Source organism: Onychomys torridus, chromosome 9, assembly GCF_903995425.1.
Source record: "Onychomys torridus chromosome 9, mOncTor1.1, whole genome shotgun sequence".
Classification (NCBI taxonomy): domain Eukaryota; kingdom Metazoa; phylum Chordata; class Mammalia; order Rodentia; family Cricetidae; genus Onychomys; species Onychomys torridus.
In genome coordinates this window covers 35,528,629-35,549,604 of record NC_050451.1, presented here as the reverse complement: position 1 = coordinate 35,549,604, position 20,976 = coordinate 35,528,629, and the positions used below count along the sequence as shown (strand labels likewise).

At 43.3% G+C, this 20,976-nt stretch overlaps 1 protein-coding gene across 1 annotated transcript in view; it reads left to right on the top strand.

Moving 5' to 3' along the window:
* Positions 1-4,525: 4,525 nt before the first annotated feature.
* The window catches only part of Ero1a (endoplasmic reticulum oxidoreductase 1 alpha), a 38,033-nt gene continuing 21,582 nt past the window's right edge, over positions 4,526-20,976 (top strand). The window contains exons 1-4 of the mRNA XM_036199387.1: positions 4,526-4,692; positions 15,395-15,514; positions 16,229-16,312; positions 20,214-20,252. Coding sequence (XP_036055280.1) covers positions 4,579-4,692; positions 15,395-15,514; positions 16,229-16,312; positions 20,214-20,252 — 357 coding nt within the window. The 5' untranslated portion in view covers positions 4,526-4,578. The remainder of the gene's footprint in view (positions 4,693-15,394; positions 15,515-16,228; positions 16,313-20,213; positions 20,253-20,976) is intronic.

The window sequence follows — 20,976 nt, the reverse complement described above, 5'->3', positions numbered from 1 at the left end:
TTTGTGTTGGGTTCGGAGCTTGTCCTCTTTTCCCTGAGTCATCCCGAGTCTTGGAGTTTGTAGCCACTCTTGAACGCACAGTCCTGGCTTTGACATGGTCTCTGGATAGCTCCACATACTGAATCAACTGGGGTTGGAGGCCTAGTTTGCCATCATTTGTCCTACATCCATACCTCCTGTAATTTTTTTCCTGTCATTCTAATTTTATTGGGTTCTCACCCTCACCCAAAATTATTGCTGTCTTCTCACGGGCTGCAATTGGCTGCTTGTCCTCTAAGCTTACAGCATTTGCTCTGATTTGTTTTTTTTTAAACAACACACTGTCTTGTGACACCTTAAGCTGTCATTGCCCTTTTAGATTTGTTAATTGGTTAATTTACTTGTGCATTCATCAATCTACCCAGGAGTCATGTGTGAAACACACACTCTACTGAGGAAGCTGAAAATATCAAGTCAAGGTCTCTACCTTGTGATGAATGCAGAAAACCTATACATAAACAGGCTTGTTTCATTCCATATGGCAAGTATAATTATGGAAGCATAGGACAAGAAGAAAAAAATGTCAAGTCTGGAAACTCATTTCAGGTGAGCAAAGATGTGAACCTGAAACAAGGCATGGGGGGGGGGGTTGTTAACAACCCATCTTTTTTTTTTTTTTTTTTTTTTGAGCTGAGGCTCGAACCCAGGGCCTTTCGCTTGCTAGGCAAGCACTCAAACACTGAGCTAAATCCCCAACTCTCAACCCATCATTTTAAGAGAGAAAGGCTGGAGGTAAAGCCGGAGTGGGCCAGAGCACAAGGGACCTTGAACCCTTGTTAGGAGTCTCGAGCTTAACTTTTCAAATAGCAGGGAGCATTGGAACTCTGTAATCTGATCAGATTTACATATTTGAGAAACTGGCCTTGGGTGGAGGAATTTTTTTTTTGGGGGGTGGGGTGGGGATACAAATCTACAAGCTAGCTGATTAGTTAGGGGAATGAGGAAATAAAGTAGGTGAGAAAGAACAGGAGCCAGAGTTCAGTTCTACTTCATAAAGATGGAGAAGAAGAAACATTGAAGATGTATGTAAAGGTCAGACTATTGGGGCATCAAAAGGTTGTGTATGTCAAAGAGAACAGAAAAAAACCCAAAAAACAAAAAAACAAAAAATCCAAGGCATCTTCCTGCTTTCCAGATGCCTAGCTACAGAAGGTGTGACCAACCGTCTTTCAGAAAAGCAGGTGTACCTGTCCAATAGACAGCTGAATTGTGATGCTCAAGAGCCAGAGCTGAACTAGAAATATAGACTTGGGAGTCCTTTTTTGTTTGTTTGTTTTTCGAGACAGGGTTTCTCTGTGTAGCTTTGGAGCCTTTCCTGGAACTCACTCTGTAGCCCAGGCTGGCCTCGAACTCACAGAGATCCACCTGCCTCTGCCTCCCGAGTGCTGGGATTAAATAGGCGTGGGCAACCAATGCCCGGCATACTTGGGAGTCTTGAGTGTAGAGAAAGTATGTAAAGTTTTGGGACTAAGCAATTTTTTTGAAGACAGTGGATTGTTGCTAAGATAGATGAAGTCCTAAGGAGTGGGACTGTGGGAAAGATCATGAAGAGCATAGATAATATTAGGAAGGTATAAAGCGAGCAGGGTGTGATGGTCTGTAATCCCAGCACTTGGAAGGCTGGGGCAGGAAGATGGTGAGTCAGAGTCTAGCCTGAGCTATGTGGTGAGAGAGATAAAAGGAGAGGCGGTCATAAAAAGAACCTGAAGTACTTCCTACATAGTGCATTGACTCTTAAGACTGAGGAATCAGCACTGTCCAAATGCAGCATATATTTCCTGGAAAATGGTTGCTGGGTTTAGTGATAATGTCACTTGAAGAGGCATAGCAGGGTTGGGGATTTAGCTTAGTGGTAGAGCGCTTGCGCTCCACCAAAAAACCAAACAAACAAAGAGGCATAGCAGGACTGGTAACCTGGAAACCAGGTAGAGTGGAGGTGGAAACAGGAATGGGAAGTTAAGAAGTGACTATAACACATAGCTTGCTTGTTCAGGAACTGTATGGAAAGACAGCTTGAGTAGCTCTGCCTTCCCACCTCAGGTTGTTCTAGTCACATGGCAAGAAAGGTCTGACATTGGTATTCAGTAAAGATTAGATACATGAGTCTAGTCTAATCATGTGGCACCAAGCCCTTAAGGTTTTGCTTAATGATTCTTCCTTGACTATATTGTTCCCTTTAACCTTTTCTTTCGTGTCTGCTTAGTGCTGGAAATGGTTTAGGCACTGAGATTCCTGTAGACTCCTTCATATCCCATTTTGAAAAACTGGCTCAAGGCACTTCCTGCTTTGCTCATTAAAAAAAAAAACAATAGCTGTTATTTACATAGCAATCAGGATCTATCAAGAAATGCTGTGTGCATTAGAGAAAAAAAAGGAAATGCTGAGTGCATGAAGTCTGCCATGATGTTGTTGTAGTAGTAGAATAACAAAGTTGTGATCGTGTTCATCTCCCCCAAATTTAATGTTGTTGAACAAAGTTGTAACAGATGGGGAGGCTGGGTTTCCAGAAGGAAAGACTGAACTTTGAATCCTGTGGCATCTGTGCAATTTTACTGAATGACTAACTAGTTATTTCATGGGCCCCCACACACTGGAAGTGATTGCTCAGGAAGGCATACTGAAGAAGGGCTTACAGGTTCTTGCGTCAGTCTAAGATCTTAAACTGCATCATGCTTGCTTCCAAATACCTGGGACTTCACTTATTTAGTCTTCTTCTTCCTCTTCTTCTTCTTCTTCTTCTTCTTCTTCTTCTTCTTCTTCTTCTTCTTTTTTTTCCCCCGTCTCTCATTTTTTATGGCTGAGTACTTGGTCATAAGACAGCTAGACATCCAAAACAGAAAAGACTCTGGGAGTCTATGGTATGTTTGAGTCAGGGGCCATGCTTAAGGGGTTTCAAGAGTTTGCAATTCTGTGTAGAAATATGAACAAGAAAATGTTATTAAAGGTTTTCTACAAATGTTGAACGTGAAGAGGTACCTCTTCAGTCTGTAACTTTCAACTCACTCGGGTGTACACACAGAAGTAGGCTGTTTATGGAAATGATCACAGTGGTAATTCCATGTTTGGTTTCTTGAGGAATCACTACTATTTTCTTTTCTTTTTTAAAATTATTGCTTTTAATTAATTTTATTAATTTATTCATTTTTCTATTATCAGCTTGATACAGTATAAATTCTTATCCTAATTGTGAAATGTCTCATTGAGGCTTGCCCAGTAATTGAGTAAAACAAAGACTTATTATAAGCCACAGTCATCCTAGGGTCCCCCTGCTATGTAGTCTCCCTGGTTCTGTGGGTTGCAGTCTGTTCTTTGCTTTTTATCTAGAATCCACTTACGAGTGAGTACATACCATGTTTGTCCTTCTGGGTTTGGGTTACCTCACTCAGGATGATCTTTTCTAGCTCCATCCATTTGCCTGCAAATTTCATGCTGTCATTGTTTTTCTCTGCTGAGGAGTACTCCATTGTGTATATGTACCACATTTTCCTAATCCATTCTTCAGTTGACAGGCATCTAGGTTGTTTCCAGGTTCTGGCCATTACAAATAGTGCTGCTATGAACATAGTTGAATGTGTATCTTTGTGGTATGATTGAGCATGAGGAATCGCTGCTATTTTCTAAATTCGATGTACATAATTATTTTCCTCAATTCTTTTAAAGTCAAGGCCTTGCTACATAGCCCCAACTTGTTAACTCTAGCTGTCCCCACATCCATTTATAAAAAGAGAGAAAGGGTGGTCCTCACCTTGCTCTGGATGTGAAATGTGCCTAGTTCGCATAAAACACAACACATTATTTTATGAATAAAAGTGAAATTTGAGTACACGTTGAGCTAACATCTCCCCTATACTGGTTTAATTAAAAACATTTATTTATCATCTATTTAATTATTCATTTACAAGAAGGCCTAACTCTAGCTAGGCAGTTCCGGAAGTATGTAGCTCAAGCTGTCTTCGAAATTGAGCAATCCTCCTGCCGCAGCCTCTGGAGTGTTGGGATTATTATGGGCGTAAACAGCCACGCGCAGCCCGTTTGGAAATCATTTTCACCCGTTCCCTTTCTAGTTGGCACGGTCACTAGAGAATCCTAAGTCGTTGGGGCGGCTGTGCTCCCCAAGATGAACTCCTCCAACATCCTCCTGGCTTTCGGCGGCCCAGAGCACGGCGGACACGTAACCCAGGCTCGATGATTTCCTCGTAGGGAGTTGGGGCTGAGTCGGTGTGAGCTCCGGGGCGGGGCGAGCAGGACAGTGAAAGCCGGGAGCTAAGGCTCCGGCGACGCCTCGACCCCGGAAGGACCCCGGAAGGAAGCATGCGGGCCAGGTGGACCGTAGGAGGGTCCCCGCCCGAGGCTCGCGTGGGCAGAGTCGCGCGCAGCCGCACGTCCGCAGGGGAAGGGGCGGGGGCAAGCAAGGGGGTGGGGCGGGGCCTGGGCGGGGCGCGGCGGCGGGGCGGGGCCTGGCGCGGGGTTTTTCAGCAGGCGCGCGGCCTGCGCCGGGGAGTCCGGGACGTCGGCGCGGGCGGAGGGCGGCCGGCGGCGATGGGCTGCTACTGGGGCTTGCTCGTCGGCCTCCTGGGCGCCCTGTGGCTGCTGTGCTCGGGCCACGGCGAGGAGCGGCGGCCGGAGACGGCGGCGCAGCGCTGCTTCTGCCAGGTGAGGCGCGCGCGGCCGGCCCACGGGCTGCGCCTCTGCGAGCGCGGGCGATCCCGGTGCGCGGCCCGCACGGCGTTCCCGGTCGCCCCGGGCCGCGGGACCCTGCGATGGGCGCGGGCGCCTGTCCAGCCTGTCACACAGTGTCCCTGCCTCCTGCAGTGGCCGCTCTTCGTCGCGGAGTCGAGTTCTCAAGCCCGGGGGTTCTGTGTGGACCCGGCACCTGGACACCTCGTGCACGCTGTGTCCCGAGCATCCCCAGCTTTCCTGCTCGGTCCCGACTCAGGGGGACCGGCCGTTCTCCAACTCTAGCTGTCGTTGTCAAGAGGTTGACCTTGCGTGGCTCTTTGGATGCCCTGGTCCAACTGCCTGGTGTCTTTGCGGCCCTTGTTGTCCTTTGACTCCTCGGCCTGTGTATGGTGCACTTTCTTCTTCCTGAAGCTGGTTCTCCCATCCTGACACTCCCTTAGCGGTTTGAATTCTAGGCAGGCCCGGGCTTCGGTTTGATTGTGAGCTGTGATTATTTCTGTAGGAGATGTGGGTTCTGTGAGCAAAACATTGAAAGACTTTCCCCCCCCACCCCGTATTGTAGCCTATTAATTTTGTATGAGGCCGTTTAGGTTAGACACATTGAAATAACTCTGAATTTCATTTTGCAGTCTTCAGAAAATGCCAACAGATAGCTTGGAAACATCTAGAAGAACCTGGAATCAGTCAATGTGCTAGTCTCTAAGTGTGTTCTTGTAAAGTCTGGAAGAACTCTTGAGTATTAGTGGTCCCCTGCCTTCCTTCTGTTTAAAACTGTATCAGATCATTCTATTATTGAGTTACTTGATATATAAATTGTATTGCTATATAGGTGTTCACAACCACATTTCTTGCTGGCCTGCTCTCTTTCCTCTTCCTCTTTTCCGTTACTGATCTTTACAGTTTAAAATGTTGGCTTACTTATTTTATGTGTATGTGCATTGTACGCGTGGGTGTGCGCATAGCATAAGGAGTGCTTGTAGTCAGAAGACATCTTGTAGGAATCTTTCCATCCACCATGTGGGCTCTACCTGGGGTCCTCAGGCTTGGTAGCAAATGGCTTTTAACCCACTGACCCATCTCACTGGCTCTCGTTACTATTTTTAAAGCTTTTTTGGGGGGGTGGCCTTTGATCTCTGAAATTACATTTATAAAAAATGGAGAGATAAATAGCCAAGTCATTCGTGGGTCTTACTACTTAAGACTAGAAATAACCTGTATGCAGGCAGAGTATGATACTATAATGCTAGTATCAACGTTTGCTGTTTGGAGGAAGAGTTATCTCTTTCACCACTTTAAATTTTGGATTTTATTGTTTTGAGTAATTTGGGAGCAGAGTTGTTGGGGGGGGGGTGTTCCTTTGATCACAGATCACAAATGCCAGGTATACAAAGTTTCAGTCTCTAAATACTTAAGACAGGAACAAACAACTTTGAACTATCAGTGCCGAGAAAAGATACTAGGTGTTACACTTTCAAGTATGTTCTGGATAATGGTATGGCTGTCCTGGAAATCATGTAGACCAGGCTGGTTTCAAACTCACAAGAGATCTGGCTACCTTTGCCTCCAAAGTGCTGGGATTAAAGGTGAGGGCCAGGATGCCTGGCTCTTATTTATTTATAAGATTTATTTATTTTTATTTGATGTGTATGTGTTTGCCTGCCTGTATGTGCACCACATGTATGCCGTGCCAGAGTAGGCCGGAAGAGAATGTTGGATTCCATGGAACTAGAGTGTGAGCCACCGTGTGGGTTCTGGGATAGCACTCAGGTCCTGTGGAAGAGCAGTATTTGTTCTTAACCACCGAACTATCTCTTCAGCCCCCAGTAATCTCAGATTTAAATACTCCCTAATTAAAAAAAAATGTTTAAAGTCACTTTTTTTTTTTTTTTTTTTTGAGTTGAGGATCGAACCCAGGGCTACCATTGAGCTAAATCCCCAACCCATAAAGTCACTTTCTTTAAAGGAAAAGTTTCTGGTTTTCCTCTTCAGAGTCAACCTAATAATAGTAAATAGCATGGTTCAGTGGAGCTTGTAGGTAATATCTGCACCCAGCCTGGGGCAACTTGGAGCAGCCTGGGTGGGCTACCTCCAAAATAGAGCCTAGTTAACTAGTCAAAATGGAGCTGGGTGGCGGTGGTGCATGCTTTTAATCCCAGCACTCGGGAGGCAGAGCCAGGTGGATCTCTGTGAGTTCGAGGCCAGCCTGGGCTACAGAGCGAGATCCAGGAAAGGCGCAAAGCTACACAGAGAAACCCTGTCTTGAAAAAGATAATCAAAATGGTCTTAGGTTTTTTTTTTTTCCCCTTCCTTCCTGCTGTCAATCTCTCTTACCACTTCTGCCTAGGGTTGCCACATTGCCTCCCTGCCTGTCTCTGTTGTGAGAGTATCAGGTCTGTAGCTGTGGTTCAGTTCGCAGGCTCTCTGGTGAGTCAGAGCAGTGGGTAGCTTTGGAGAGTCATTGCAGTAAAATGTACAGAGTTCTGCAAGCAACAAGATTACCTTCGATAAGCATTCAACAGGACACTCACCAGCAAGTGTTGAGGGATTGAAATGGAGTTAAAAAAATGTTTTTCAAGCCTGGTGTTTGCTTTTGTTTGTCCTATGTGAATGTTGTCTCAGAGTCTCCTGTGCAAGGCCTATGCAAAACCTGGTTCAGGAAACCCAGCAAACCGTGGTACCTGAGAAATCGAGGAATTTGCACTTGGCGTTGTATTGTTGGCAGCTCCTTTCAGGTTGTTTTGAGCATATGGAAATTAACTGGCTAAACTGTAAATATTGAGAAAAATAAAATGCCCTGGGTGAAGGGAAAGGGGTCAATCCCTAGAGTCTTGAGTCCAGAGAGGCTGCACTCTTTTTTGTTTTGTTTTGTTTGACACAGGGTTTCTCTGTGTAGCATTGATGCCTATCCTGGATCTGGCTCTGTAGACTAGGCTGGCCTCGAACTCACAGAAATCCACCTGCCTGTGCCTCCCAAGTGCTGGGATTAAAGGCATGGGCCACCACCGCTCGGCATGGCAACTCTTGAAAAGGAAAATATTTAATTGGGTGGCTTACAGTTTCAGAGGTTTAGTCCATTATCATTGTGGTGGGACATGGTGGCGGGCAGATAGACATCGTGCTGGAGAAGGAGCTAAGAATCCTACATCTTGATCCACAGGCAACAGGAAGTGAGCTTATAAATGAGACCTCAAAACCCACCTCCACAGTGACATACTTCCTCCATCAAGGCCACACCTACTCCAACAAAGCCACACCTCCTAATAGTACCACTCCGTATGAGCTTATGGGGGCCAATCATTCAAACTACTGCAGTATATGATATAAAATATCATTTAGTCTAGCTAGCTGTTTGCATTGTTTGTTGAGATTGGGCTTTTTGATGGGTTGATGGCTCTAATGTTTCTTTGGGCTTGGCCATTTACTACATATATCTGTTGGTTTCAAGTCCTGTTAAAATGGTTTTCACTGTATATTGTAATTTTTTTTTCCTTTCACAGATAGGGTTTCATTGTGTTGTCCTGGAAATCTCTCTGTAGACCAAGCTGACCTCAAACTCACAGAGATTCGCCTAGCTGTGCCACCAGTGCTGGGATTGAAGGCTATCACCACTCAGCATGTTGTAAATTCTTGTTTTTTTTTTTTTGGCCAGAGCTGAGGGCCTTGTAGTTGCTAGGCAAGCGCTCTACCACTGAGCTAAATCCCCTGTTGTAAATTCTTTAAAAAAATTTAGCTTTATTTTATTTTATGTATTTGATTGTTTTTCCTGCATTATACATGTACACCATGTGAGTGCCAGGGATCCCCTGGAACTGGAGTTAGATAGTTGTAATCCATGTGAGTGCTGGGAACTGAACACAGTGATTCTGCAAGAGCAACTTCTGAGGCATTTCTCCAACCCTTGTAAACTCTTTTCAAAGTAGTGTTTTATTGTTTATTGTTCGTTACTCAAAATGATTGTTTGGGACTTGTAAATCTTTCTTACATACAACCACTTTCTTTTTTATTATCCCATTAAAATAGTAATTAGTAATACTAATTTTTGTTTGTTTTTCAAGACAGGGTTTCTCCATATAGTTTTGTTATCAGTCTTGGATCTTGCCCTGTAGACCAGGCTGGCCTCAAACTTACAGAGATCCACCTGCCTGGCTCTGCCGCCTGAGTGCTGGGATTAAAGGCGTGCGCCAGCACTGCCTGGCCTCTGGTGTCGTTTTTTTTAGTATGTCTTATCTTTTGGTTTACACCATCCCAGTTCTTCTCCCCGTCAGTCTTTCTCCTGACATATTCCACATATGAGACCATGCAAGTCTGTCTTTCTTCCTTTGCATTAATTCACTTAGCATATCCTCCAGGGCTGCCCAGGTTAAATGGCAGGATCTCCTTTTAAAGCCCAGTAATACCTCATTGTGTGTATGTGGCATTTTCTGTTACCTGTTTATCTTGGTTGGGCATTTAGAGATTTTATTTATTTATTTATTTATTTATTTATTTATTTATTTATTTGTTTGTTTGTTTTTTTGAGAAAGGGTTTCTCCGTGTAGCTTTGCGCCTTTTCCTGGAACTCATTTGGTAGCCCAGGCTGGCCTGGAACTCACAGAGATCCGCCTGGCTCTTCATCCCAATTGCTAGGATTAAAGGCGTGCACCACCACCACCGCCCGGCTGGCATTTAGAGATTTAAAGTATGGTTAGTAGTGTATTCAGGGGTTTTGTTAAATGAGTATGTTACAACTATTCTTGTCATGGGGGAGGTGGGTAATTACGTGAAGTGGTGGATATGTCAATTCGTCCTGTTATCCTAACTACTTTACTATATATAGCATAACATGCTGTATATTTTAAAATATGCAGTAAGATTTATTTTAAAAGTTTGTGTTCTTTTAAAAATCTCTATCTCTTTGTGTATGTATGTGTATGTGTGTGTGAGTGTATGCTGTGCAGGTGCCCTTGAATACCAGAGGAGGACATTGGATTCCTTGGAGCTGGAGTCTCACAAACCAGTGGGTCCTGGGCTCCGAACTCTGGTTCTCATGACAGAGCAGCAGTGCTCTTAATGGTTGAGCCATCGTTCCATTCCCTCACATCTTCCTTCCTCTCTCCCTCCCTCCCTCCTTCCCCCCCCTCTTTCTTTCTTTCTTTCTTTCTTTCTTTCTTTCTTTCTTTCTTTCTTCCTTGTCACAAAACACAATAAAATTAAGTACTCCTAGTTCTTTGCCCAAATAAAGTGCATTTTGAATGTGCACACTTATTTAATGAGAGACATATTCTAGGAGATGTCTTGATACACATACACTGGGAGAGTATTATCAAGCTAATTATTATATTCATCATCACACAGTTAGCTGCATGTATGGTGAGAATTCTTTAGATCTACTCTCTTAGCAGATATACACTATTATTAACTGGTCACTATGGTGTTCATTCAGACCCCAGAACTTGCTTACTTTGTATTTTCCCATGTCTTCCTCTTCTACCCTTGTTGCCCTTGGCTTTGACTTTCTTAGATCTCACAAGTGAGGGAGACCATGAAGTATCATTTTATAGCTAGCTTATTTTGCTTGGCACAGTATCTTCAAGATTCATCCAGGTTGCCACAAAGGACAGAATAGTAGTCATTGTGGTGTGTGTGTGTGTGTGTGTGTGATTATCTATACTGTGTAACAGCCCTGGCTGCCCTGGAACTATAGACCAGGCTGGCCTCAAACTCACAGAGATGCACCTGCCTCTGCCTCCTGAGTGCTGAGATTAAAGGTGTCCATCAACACTGCATGGCTACATTATTTATTCTTGTCAGATACTTAGCAGCTTTTGTGTCTTGGATATTGTGTGATGCAAGGAGCACGGGTGTGCAGATGTCTCTTTGAGCCAGTGGTTTTATTTCTTTTGCATGTATACCAAGAAGTCATATTGCTAGGTCACTGATAGCTGTTTGTGGTTTCTTGAGGAGCATCCACATTTGGTTTCCATCATGCCTGGCGGTTTACGTCCAGTAGTGGTGTGTAAGCAACCTTCCTGTTTCAATACTTGCTCACCAGGAACCACCTTGGCTGCATGTCTTCCTAAGAATCTTATTTGTTTGATGCTATTGTAATGGGATTGTTTTCTTGACACCCCCGCCCCCCTAGAAACACAACTGATTCAATTTTTGTATCCTGGACTTTATTTAATAATTCTAGCTTTTTTCTTTTTTGTGGTGTTCTTAAGTCTTGTGTATACTGAATAAGGTCTGAGAATACTGATAATTTTAGTTTTTTTTTCTTTCTCTGTCTTCTTTCTTTTTCTTAGTTGACACTTGGAAAAAAGATTTTCATAAAAAACAAATAAGAGAAATACAATCCTACAGTACTTTGAATCTGAACAAAATGCTGATCTATGATTAGGCTAGACTTTCTTAGTATTGTACATAACACAACTAGCAGGGTTTTTGTTGTTGTTGTTGTGTCTTTCATTGTGAATTAAAAAGTACCTCTTCCTGCAATAATAAGCCCTTACTGTTGTCCAGCACAGAGTGGCCAGCCTTGAAACCAATTACATGCCATTCACAAAGATGGACTCAGCAGGTTATTGTTTATATATATTCGTGATTAAACATATCTTTTCTTGCCTGTTGCATTTGACTAAATCAGCTGTAGTCAGTGGAGAAAGTACCTGAGCCCTCCACCCCATGCTCCATGCTAGTTTTCTGTGATTTGATCCCTTATTCCAGTGGGACTACTGGAATAGTCCAGTGTTAGAAACTCTGACTGCAAACTAGGCCTATATTTTCCTCTTCATTAAGGAAATGTGGGCTGCTTTGGAGAGAAGTAGCACATTTAAGCAGAGCTGTGTTAATAGTGAAATTTAACATTTATTTTTTAGGCATTTATTTTCTTTATTATCCTGATGCCAAATCTGTGAGATGGAAATTATTATTTAATGGACAGCACAGTGACAGAGATGGATTTGAAATAGGCCCAGTTGCAGAGCTTGGTGGCTGTGGAGGGTCCACTCTTTGGGAGCTTGCCCTGGGCACCTGAGAGGCTTTGCAATTCTTACAGAGAATTCTCAGAGGTCTGGAAACTGGGTGTGGCTGTGTGCTAGGGTACATAGGTCCTTCTGTCTACCTACCTGTAGCAAGTGTTTCTCTGTCCTGCCTCCCAAATCATGACACAGAGACTTATTATTAACTATGAAAGATCAGCCAATAGCTTAGGCTTGTTTTTAGCTAGCTCTTCTAGTTTAACCCATTTCTGTTAATCTGTGTGCTGCCCTGAGGCTCATTTACCTCATCTACATACTGCACTTCCCGCTTTCCTGCTTCCTCCAAGTCTCCTTTGTCTCCTCCCTGCTTCCAGTGTCCTCTGTGCCTGGAAATCCTGCCATTCAGCTTCTTATTAAACCAGTCGGAGTGACATCTTTACACAGTGTAATCAAATATCTCACAACTGTCCTTCAGTGTGGGCCTTTTTACCTTCAATTATTAGTTGGCCTCCTACCCAGCACTGCTTATTTCCTGAAGTCTAGGGGGATGCACTTCAAATTTCAGTAGGGGGTCACCGCTTTGGGAGGGAGACAGGATTTTTTTTTCTTTTTTTTTTTTTTAAGTTTAGATTCCCATGACACGCAGGGTTGTGCTTTGCAGTGGGGGATAGTATAGTGGTTACCTGAGCAGCAGGAGCATGTTCTGAAGCATAGCATCGGGCCGAGCTTGTTACAGCTAGCACCTGCCTCTTGTCTGTCCTAGGATTTCCTTTCTAAGAGTCTGTGGGTACTACTGGTCCATTTCTGCCACAGCCCTTCTCGTGACTGGTTTGGTAATGTGCCTATTGTTCTCTAGTTTCTAGAACTAGGCTGGCATCACACCCACTAGACTTCTTCCAAGGATCGAGTTCTACCTTGCCTCTTGGCTGGCGGATCTCCAAGTATCTCTGTCTTCACTGAGCCTGAGCTCTTCGCCTCTGTTGAAACCCTGTCATTTTTAGTTTGTGCCCCTAGTCACCCTGCTCCCTGTGGTTCTGGGGAAGAATACAGCCTGTTCACATGAAGGGTAAGGGCTGAAGGTTTAAAAGTCCCCAGCGCATGAGCCTCCTGCCCTCCCTCTGTGGTCTCCTGGCTGTGAGCCATCTCTGCTCTGGGGGATCTTGTGTTCCTTCCTCCGTTGCACTCTAGAATGACGTGTGGGTAGACAGAATGTGGGGCACAGAGGTTGCCTCATTGCCTGTGTTCTTGCCTTGGGAGTGTGCTACTGCCAGATGTGCTCTTGAGCCTGGGACACCAAGCAGGTGTGTAGACGATGGTTTGTGTCTCAGGAGAAAGAGCGGGAAGCCCTCGTTCATTCACCAGCCCACTCCATGAGTGATCACTGAGGTCTGCTGTGCCATTGTCAGAAGCATAGTGCTACAGGCTGGGATCACAAAGGTGAGCAGACATCATTTTACCTCAAGGATTTTACACTCTAGTTGATAAGATAGATGTAGTCAGGAAAGTGAGGTATTCTCATACCGCAGTACTATGTGGAATGTTCTGGAAGCGCCCAGGAGAGACGGTTGACCCACGGTGGTAGAAGACAACATGAGAGCATCCCCAAAGTGACTGGCCGTGGCCTGCAAGTTTATTTTCACCTAGGCAATGGGCTCCTGGGGCGTTCGGCTTCAAGCTCAGGCTTTTCTGTTTGTCTTTCGTAACTCACTGCCCCTGGTCTGCTGGTCTCCGGTTGATCTTTGCTGTTTCATGTCATTCTCTTTAACAATTGGAATCAAGGGTGGGAAGTAGTAGGTGGTTTCTATCTGTACACCTTCCAAAGGAGTGAAAATAGACTTGACAGGTTTGTGGATCAGATTTCTGGAAAAGAGGTAAGACTAGAAAAATCAGTAAACGGTGTTAGTTTTAGGACATTGCTGTTACTGTTTTCTTGGTTTCAGGTGAAAAGTTTTTGTTACTGAGTTTCAGTGTTCTTAAATTAAGAAAGTATAGGATTTCACATAGTCCAAGGGTAAAGTATCAATTCGGTATTTTAGTAAGGTTTTATGACTTGCTTTCTCTTATTTTTAATATTATATATATATATTACATACAATGATATAAAATATATGTCTATGAAAAACCAAATATGTATATTTGGTTACACAGAGACAAGTTTTCTTTGTATAACAGCCCTGGCTGTCCTGGCGTTTGCTTTGTAGGCCAGGCTGGCCTTGAACACACAGGGATCTGCCTCCCGAGTTCTGGGATTAAAGGCATGTGCCACCACGCCTGGCTCTTAAAATATATTTTTAATGATGTGTATGTCTGTGTGGGGTGTGTGCACGTGAGTGCCAGGCATAGGGAGGTCCCGAAAAGGCATTGGAGCCACTGGAGCTGAGTTGCAGGTGGTATGAGCCGCTTGATAGGGGTATTGGGAGCCAAACTTGAGTCTCTGAAAATGAAGTACACATTCTTTGTTGTTTTGTTTTGTTTTTCAAGACAGGGTTTCTCTGTGAAGCCCTGGCTATCCTGGAACTCACTCTGTAGACCAGGCTGGTCTTGAACTCACAGAGATCTGCCTTCTTCTGCCTCTGAAGTGCTGGGATGAAAGGTGTGCATCCCTACCACTCTAACATGGATGTTCTTTTTTAAACTAGTCACTGAGGTCACTTTGTGCTACTGTATGTATGTGTGTGGGGCTGTCCCCGGAGCATGGTCAGCCTACCAGGGACCACATCCCTAAAGAAAACTTTCCCATAGGAGCCAGTGCACTTCCTTATTTTCAATGTAGTTCACAGTGCAAACATACCACCCCAAAGTACTGCAGGCTTCTCTTCTGCAGGATGATGCATTTTCTTTTTCTATTTTTTTTTTGGAACATGTACTTGCTACTTAATGTTACATTACCTTTATTAGGTGTTTGCTTAGCTCCAAATAAATGCTCAGTTTCACAGCCAATAACATTGGCTGATTGTAACTTCTCTTTATATCCTGATGTAGAAACTTAGTAGTTTGATCTAGGAGGCAGGGTCAAGAGATCAGTGCTAAGCATTTGTGGTTAGTTTATTACCCCAGTGTTGCTAGGACAAGTAAGTTCTGAGCATCATTCCAAACGTAGGAAATCTGCTGTGGCCCAATAGTTGGGGTTGTTAGTGTCTTACAATGAGTTAGTTTTTTACTAGTTGATATTACTTCTCTTTATACATTCACCAAGCTCCCTAGCCTCTGAAAATGAGAGACAAAGCAAGTCCCAGGAGAACTCAGTGATAGCCGAGTGGGAGTGGGAGGCGGTCTCTAGAGTCGGTAATGTCTGGTTCTGCCTGCATGCGTGTGCTCACCAGTCCCCCTGTGATGGAATAGGAAATAGGATTTGGGTTTCCTCATTCTGGTCCAGCCACAGGGGACACACCGCTCCCTCTTCATCTCAGTGCCACTCTTTGGTCAGGTCAGTTGGGTCCTGGAGCGTCGGGCCACGAGGTGGCTGCTAGGGCTCCGGTTCTGTGTGCATCTGAGCTCCGCCAATGCTATAGAAGTGCCTGTGTTGCTTTAGAGACACAGCCTCAACAGTATCACGGTGTTATTGTCACTCTCTAGCTTAGAGAACCGACAGGGTGGGAAGATAAGGTGCTGAGTAGCAGGCTTTTTTTTTTTTTTTTTTTAAATAATAACTACAGGAGGAAAGGAATCGTGTGGTATCTGGGACATTTAAGTCTAATATTTCATTTTCTTTGTAACAGGTTAGTGGTTACCTGGATGACTGTACCTGTGATGTTGAGACTATCGATAAATTTAATAACTACAGACTTTTCCCAAGACTACAAAAACTTCTCGAAAGTGACTACTTTAGATATTACAAGGTATTCTCAATTTTTATTTTATAGATTTATTTACTTATAATGTATACAGTGTTCTGCTTGCATGCCAGAAGAGGGCACCAGATCTCATTACATACAGATGGTTGTGAGCCACCATGTAGTTGCTGGGAATTGAACTCGGGACCTCTGGAAGAGCAGCCAGTGCTCTTAACCTCTGAGCCATCTCTCCGGTCCCTCCCTCCTGATATTTTTAACTTCAATAATTTCTAGAGTTAGAAACGAAACGAACTGGTTAAATTGAAGTTAAAATAGAAATTGCTGTATTGTTCTCAAAGTGTTGTTTTGTCAGCTATCAGATGGGCTCCAATGAAGATGATTTTTTTTTTTTGAGAGGAGGCATTTTTGGACTCACTAAACACAGTGTCTGACCATGAGACCACTGCTGAAAGGCCTCAGAAGCCTGGTCCACAGTTCCTGCCTGTATCCGGCTTAAATGGGAGCTGAGTGGTGCGGGATTGAGCCCTGACTCCCAGTTCAGCTGCCATCCGCATAGGGTCTGTTTGGTAGTCTGTGTCTCTCTAACCAGGCTTACCACTTTACACCAGCTACACATTCACAGTCAGTGACACTTGACAAGTCATGGGAGAGACAGTGTAACCTCGGATAAGCCATCGCCACAACCTCGGCTCGTGATCCCAGCAGTTGGTTATACTCTCTCAGGGCTTTATAGTTTTGTTACTTTCTGTCCTTTTACAGGTAAACCTGAAGAAGCCCTGTCCTTTCTGGAATGACATCAACCAGTGTGGGAGAAGAGACTGTGCTGTCAAACCCTGTCATTCTGTAAGAACTGTCCCAGCTGTCTTCACTCTTGACAAATTTTCACAAAGGGAGGGCCACTGTTCATCCAATTATCATTTTTTTAAATATAACAGTCAGTATTTACCTCTCATAAACCTAAACTTATAACTAAGTTAGTTACTTGTGTGCGTGCCTCACTGTGGCGGGGAGGTTAGAGGGTGACATCAAGTGGCTTCCTCTGTCACGGTCCCCTTTAGTTCTGAGATGGAGTCTCTTACTGACCCTTGTGGTAGGTCGCCACCACTGCCTCTCCAGCCCTGGGCTTGCAGGGGCTGCCTCCAGCCTGGCTTCTTACTCGATGCTGAGGATCTAAACTCAGGTTCTCATGTTTGTGTGGGAGGTATTTTACTGAATGAGCTGTCTCCCAGCCTCATAAAATCTACTTTGAATTATACTGTCTTCATGGTAATATAATAATGACAACAACACAATACGCAGTATGTTCAATTATATGTAAATATTATTGTTATGATTATTATTACTGAGACAGGATCTCTCACTGTATAGTCCCTGGTGGTCTAGAATTCACTATGTAGATTAGGCTGTACTCAAATTCAAGAGATTTGTCTGCCTCTGCCTCCCAAGTGCTGGGATTAAAGGTGTTCTTCACCATCATGCCAGGTTTTTTGTTTTTGTTTTAGATTAAGTTTTTATGGTTAACACACTTACTTTTTATGAAGTCAATTTTTTTTTTTTTGTTTTTTTTGTTTTTTCAAGACAGGGTTTCTCTGTGTAGCTTTGGAGCCTGTCCTGGAACTCACTTGGTAGCCCAGGCTGGCCTCGAACTCACAGAGATCCGCCTGGCTCTGCTTCCCGAGTGCTGGGATTAAAGGTGTGCGCCACCACCGCCCTGCCATTAGTTTTTTTATTACATTATTTGTTGGTGGTGAGGGGGTGGCATGCCCTCCCTTGTGAAGGTCAGAAGATGACTTGTTGGAGTCAGCCTTCTCTTTCCACTGTGTGGTTCCAGGGACTGAGCTCAGGCACTTAGGCCTGGTGCTAGATCCTTTACCCCTGAGCCGCCTTGCTGACCCTGCATCATTTTTTGTTTAAGGGATTCCTTCCACATTGGTTCCCTCACTGCCTATCCTGAGAATACAATCTTTTGATTTATTAGAGAGATTGTTCTTTTGGCTTGATACTGGTTTGCCTCTTGAAGTTTTTTTTTTTATTTTTTTTTCCTTTTGAGACAGGGTTTCTCTGCGCCTTTCCTAGAACTCACTTGGTAGACCAGGCTGGCCTGGAACTCACGGAGATCCACCTGCCTCTGCCTCCCGAGTGCTGGGATTACAGGTGTGCGCCACCACCACCCAGCGCCTCTTGAAGTTTTAAGCATTCTACTGTGAAAGCAGACATTTTCTGTTTCACACCTTCAAATGATGCAGGTTTTCACAAGTCTATAGGACCGGGGATGTGGCTCAGTGGCAGAGCTCTTGCCCTGCATTTATGAGGTCCTTTTGCCCTGAGTACCACCAAAAATGTCTATTTTTCCTTTCACATTTTTGGTGTGTGTGTCCCTTAAGCACTTGAAGCTGGCATTCAGTGGCACTAAGTACATGTATATTGTGCGGCCATCACTGCTGCTCTCGTCCTTGGCCACCATCATTCTGGTTTGTTTTTCCTTAATCAGTTTGACTGCTTTAGGCACTGATATAAAGGATATTATATATTTGTACTTTTATAGCTGGTTTTATTTCACTTAGTATACTGCTTTTTTTTTTTTTTTTTTTTTATCTCAGGATCGAACCCCGGGCCTTGTGCTTGCTAGGCAAGCTCTCTGCCACTGAGCTAAATCCCCAACCCCAAGTATACTGCTTTTAAATAGAACATATCATAACATATCTGAATTCTGTTCTAAGAGTGAATCTGAATCAGCATATTGCTGAATGTCTAGATTTATATCTAGCTGGGTAGTGGTGGCGCACGCCTTTAATCCCAGCACTCTGGAGGCAGAGGCAGGCGGATCTCTGTGAGTTCGAGGCCAGCCTGGTCTACAGAGTAAGATCCAGGACAGGCACCAAAACCTGTCTCAACCCCTCCCCCCCCAAAAAAAAAGTGGCTTTGCTTCTAGATTTATATCTAGTATATAAATCCATTACTGTTATACTATATATAGTAATATTTATCCATTCATCTGCTGCTACTCAATACATCTATACCACTGAGGCACGTCTCTAGCTTTTAAGATTTTCTTAGTATATATCTATAAGTGGGTTTGTTGGATTGTGTGGTAATTGTAAATTTTGAGGAATTACAATTAAATGCCTGAGTCCGGTAGCTGATAAAATGTTTGCCTTTTAAAAACCATGATACTACTGGTGATGCACTCTTTTAATCCCAGCACTTGGGAGGCAGAGGCAGGTGGGTCTCTGAGTTTGAGGCCAGCCTGGTCTACAGAGCGAGTTCCAGGACAACTGGGACTATTACATAGAGAAACCCTGTCTCAGAAAACCAAAAAACCCAAACCCAAAACCATGATACCTTCTTGCTGAGCCAGTGACCACTGATGGGTTCTGGGGGAGGGGCAGCCACTGTCTTCACTTCCACCCATGGAAGAGCCCATTAGGCTCCAACTCATAGTCCCTGGCTCATGGTCCTGCAGATGACCTGGTTACACTCAGTGTGTCTCAAGCAAACAAGATCATGAATGTGGGAAGGGGCTTTGCAGTGAGGAGGGGAGTAATTGATGTAGAAGTGATACTTGAATGCACCTTATATGTCTATGAAATTTTCATAAATCAGTAATAAAGGTTAAAAAAGAAAAACCTAACATATCCACCTCAAAATATTCTTCTTTTATAAATATGAGATTGGCAGAGAAATGGCATGATTTAGAATGATAATATAGTTTTGTGAGGCATAAGAGAAGAAAGTGAGGAGACTGGTAAAGGTCCCAATTAACATGTGATTTTTTTGTTGTTGTTGTTGTTTTGTTTGTTTGTTTATTTTGAGACAAGGTTTCTCTGTAGTTTTGGTGCTTGTCCTGGAACTCACTCTCTAGACCAGTCTGGCCTAGAACTCACAGAGATCCGCCTGGCTCTGCTTCCTAGTGCCACAACCGCCCAGTTTAGCGTGTAATTTGAATAACTGATATTCTGTGTGGGTGCGCCAGGTCTGGGTATATAAGCTTAGCTCTGCCCTTGAGTTTGTGGTTTAGAAGAGAGGAGAAGCACTAATTGGCCCTTTTAACACACATACCACAGCCCAGTTACAAAGTGTCTGAACTACACATGCTAAGAGCAGAGACACACTGGACCCAGAGGCATCAAGTGACATTAGGGAAGAAATATTTCCACTCCCTGCAGACAGGCCTGAGCTTCATCCTAATTCTTTCTCATAGGGTGAACTACAGGGACCGAAGAGTGACTAAGGGGCACGCCCGGATTTTGGGATGTTTCCCACAGCCTCCATCAGCCCATGTACCTGCATTTGTATTGCGCACCATTAGAGAGATAGAATGTTTGTAACTATTTTTGTGTTTCCATGGTACAGTACATAACCAGCAATACATGGGCCTTAAGTTTTATTTGCTCCTTTTTTTTTTTGGAGCTGAGGATCGAACCCAGAGCCTTGTGCTTGCTAGGCAAGTGCTCTACCACTGAGCTAAATCCCCAACCCCTATTTGCTCATTTTTTGAGAGAAGATCTTATTTCATTGCCCTTGCTACATAGACCAGGTTGATCTCAGATATCTATTGGGCTGTTAGGATTAAAGCTGTGTGCTACCACACCTGTTGAATTTTTATTTACTTTAAAGAAATTATTTAAAATTAAAAACTCTTCTCACTTAAAAATGGTCTCCAGTAATTTGTGAATTTTTCTCATAAATCATAAGAATTTAAAATATTTTGTCAGAAGATAGAATAAACATGTTTCTTTTTCAGGATGAAGTTCCTGATGGAATTAAGTCTGCAAGCTACAAGGTATGCATATACACACTTATTGATGCTACTGAAAATCTTGGAAAATCCATTTCCCTGCTCTGTAGTGAGATACTTTGAAAGTTAGTTCATATTCAATAGCTTCTGTTCCTTTAAAAAATACATATGTAAACATTTAAGTGAAAGCAGTGGATGGAAACCCACTTACCCATTACTCAGCAGTTATTAGTAATGGTCAGTTTTGCTTCATGTTTCTTACTCCATTTTCCCAATCATTTTAAGGCCAAACTCAGATAAATCATTTTGTTTAAGAGCAATGCAAAATTAGAGCATTTCAGAATTAAGGAAATGCCATTCAAAATTTTCTCAAAGAATAGAACTTATGAAACATTTGGGTTAAAACATCACACGTATTTATACTTAATGAGTATTTTCCCAGTTAGAAAATAACTGGGTAGGAGCCAGCTGATGTTATTGATAATTTCAAATAGATTACTTGTAAAATGTGATAAGTTTTATAGAAAATTTAATAAAAAAAAAACTTTGAAAAAAATGTTCTTCAGAATAATTTCCATAACCGAGTAAAGTGATAAATGTAATTAAGCTGATTAAATTACTAAATGCTACTAAGAAGTTACTTTAACTTAAAAAATTCAGATAAGGGTTTAAAAGTTTTTGTTTTAATTTAAGTATATATACATAGGCATATGGTATGTTTTTTGAATACATTTAAAATAGTATTAAGTTGTTTTGCATGTATATAGGG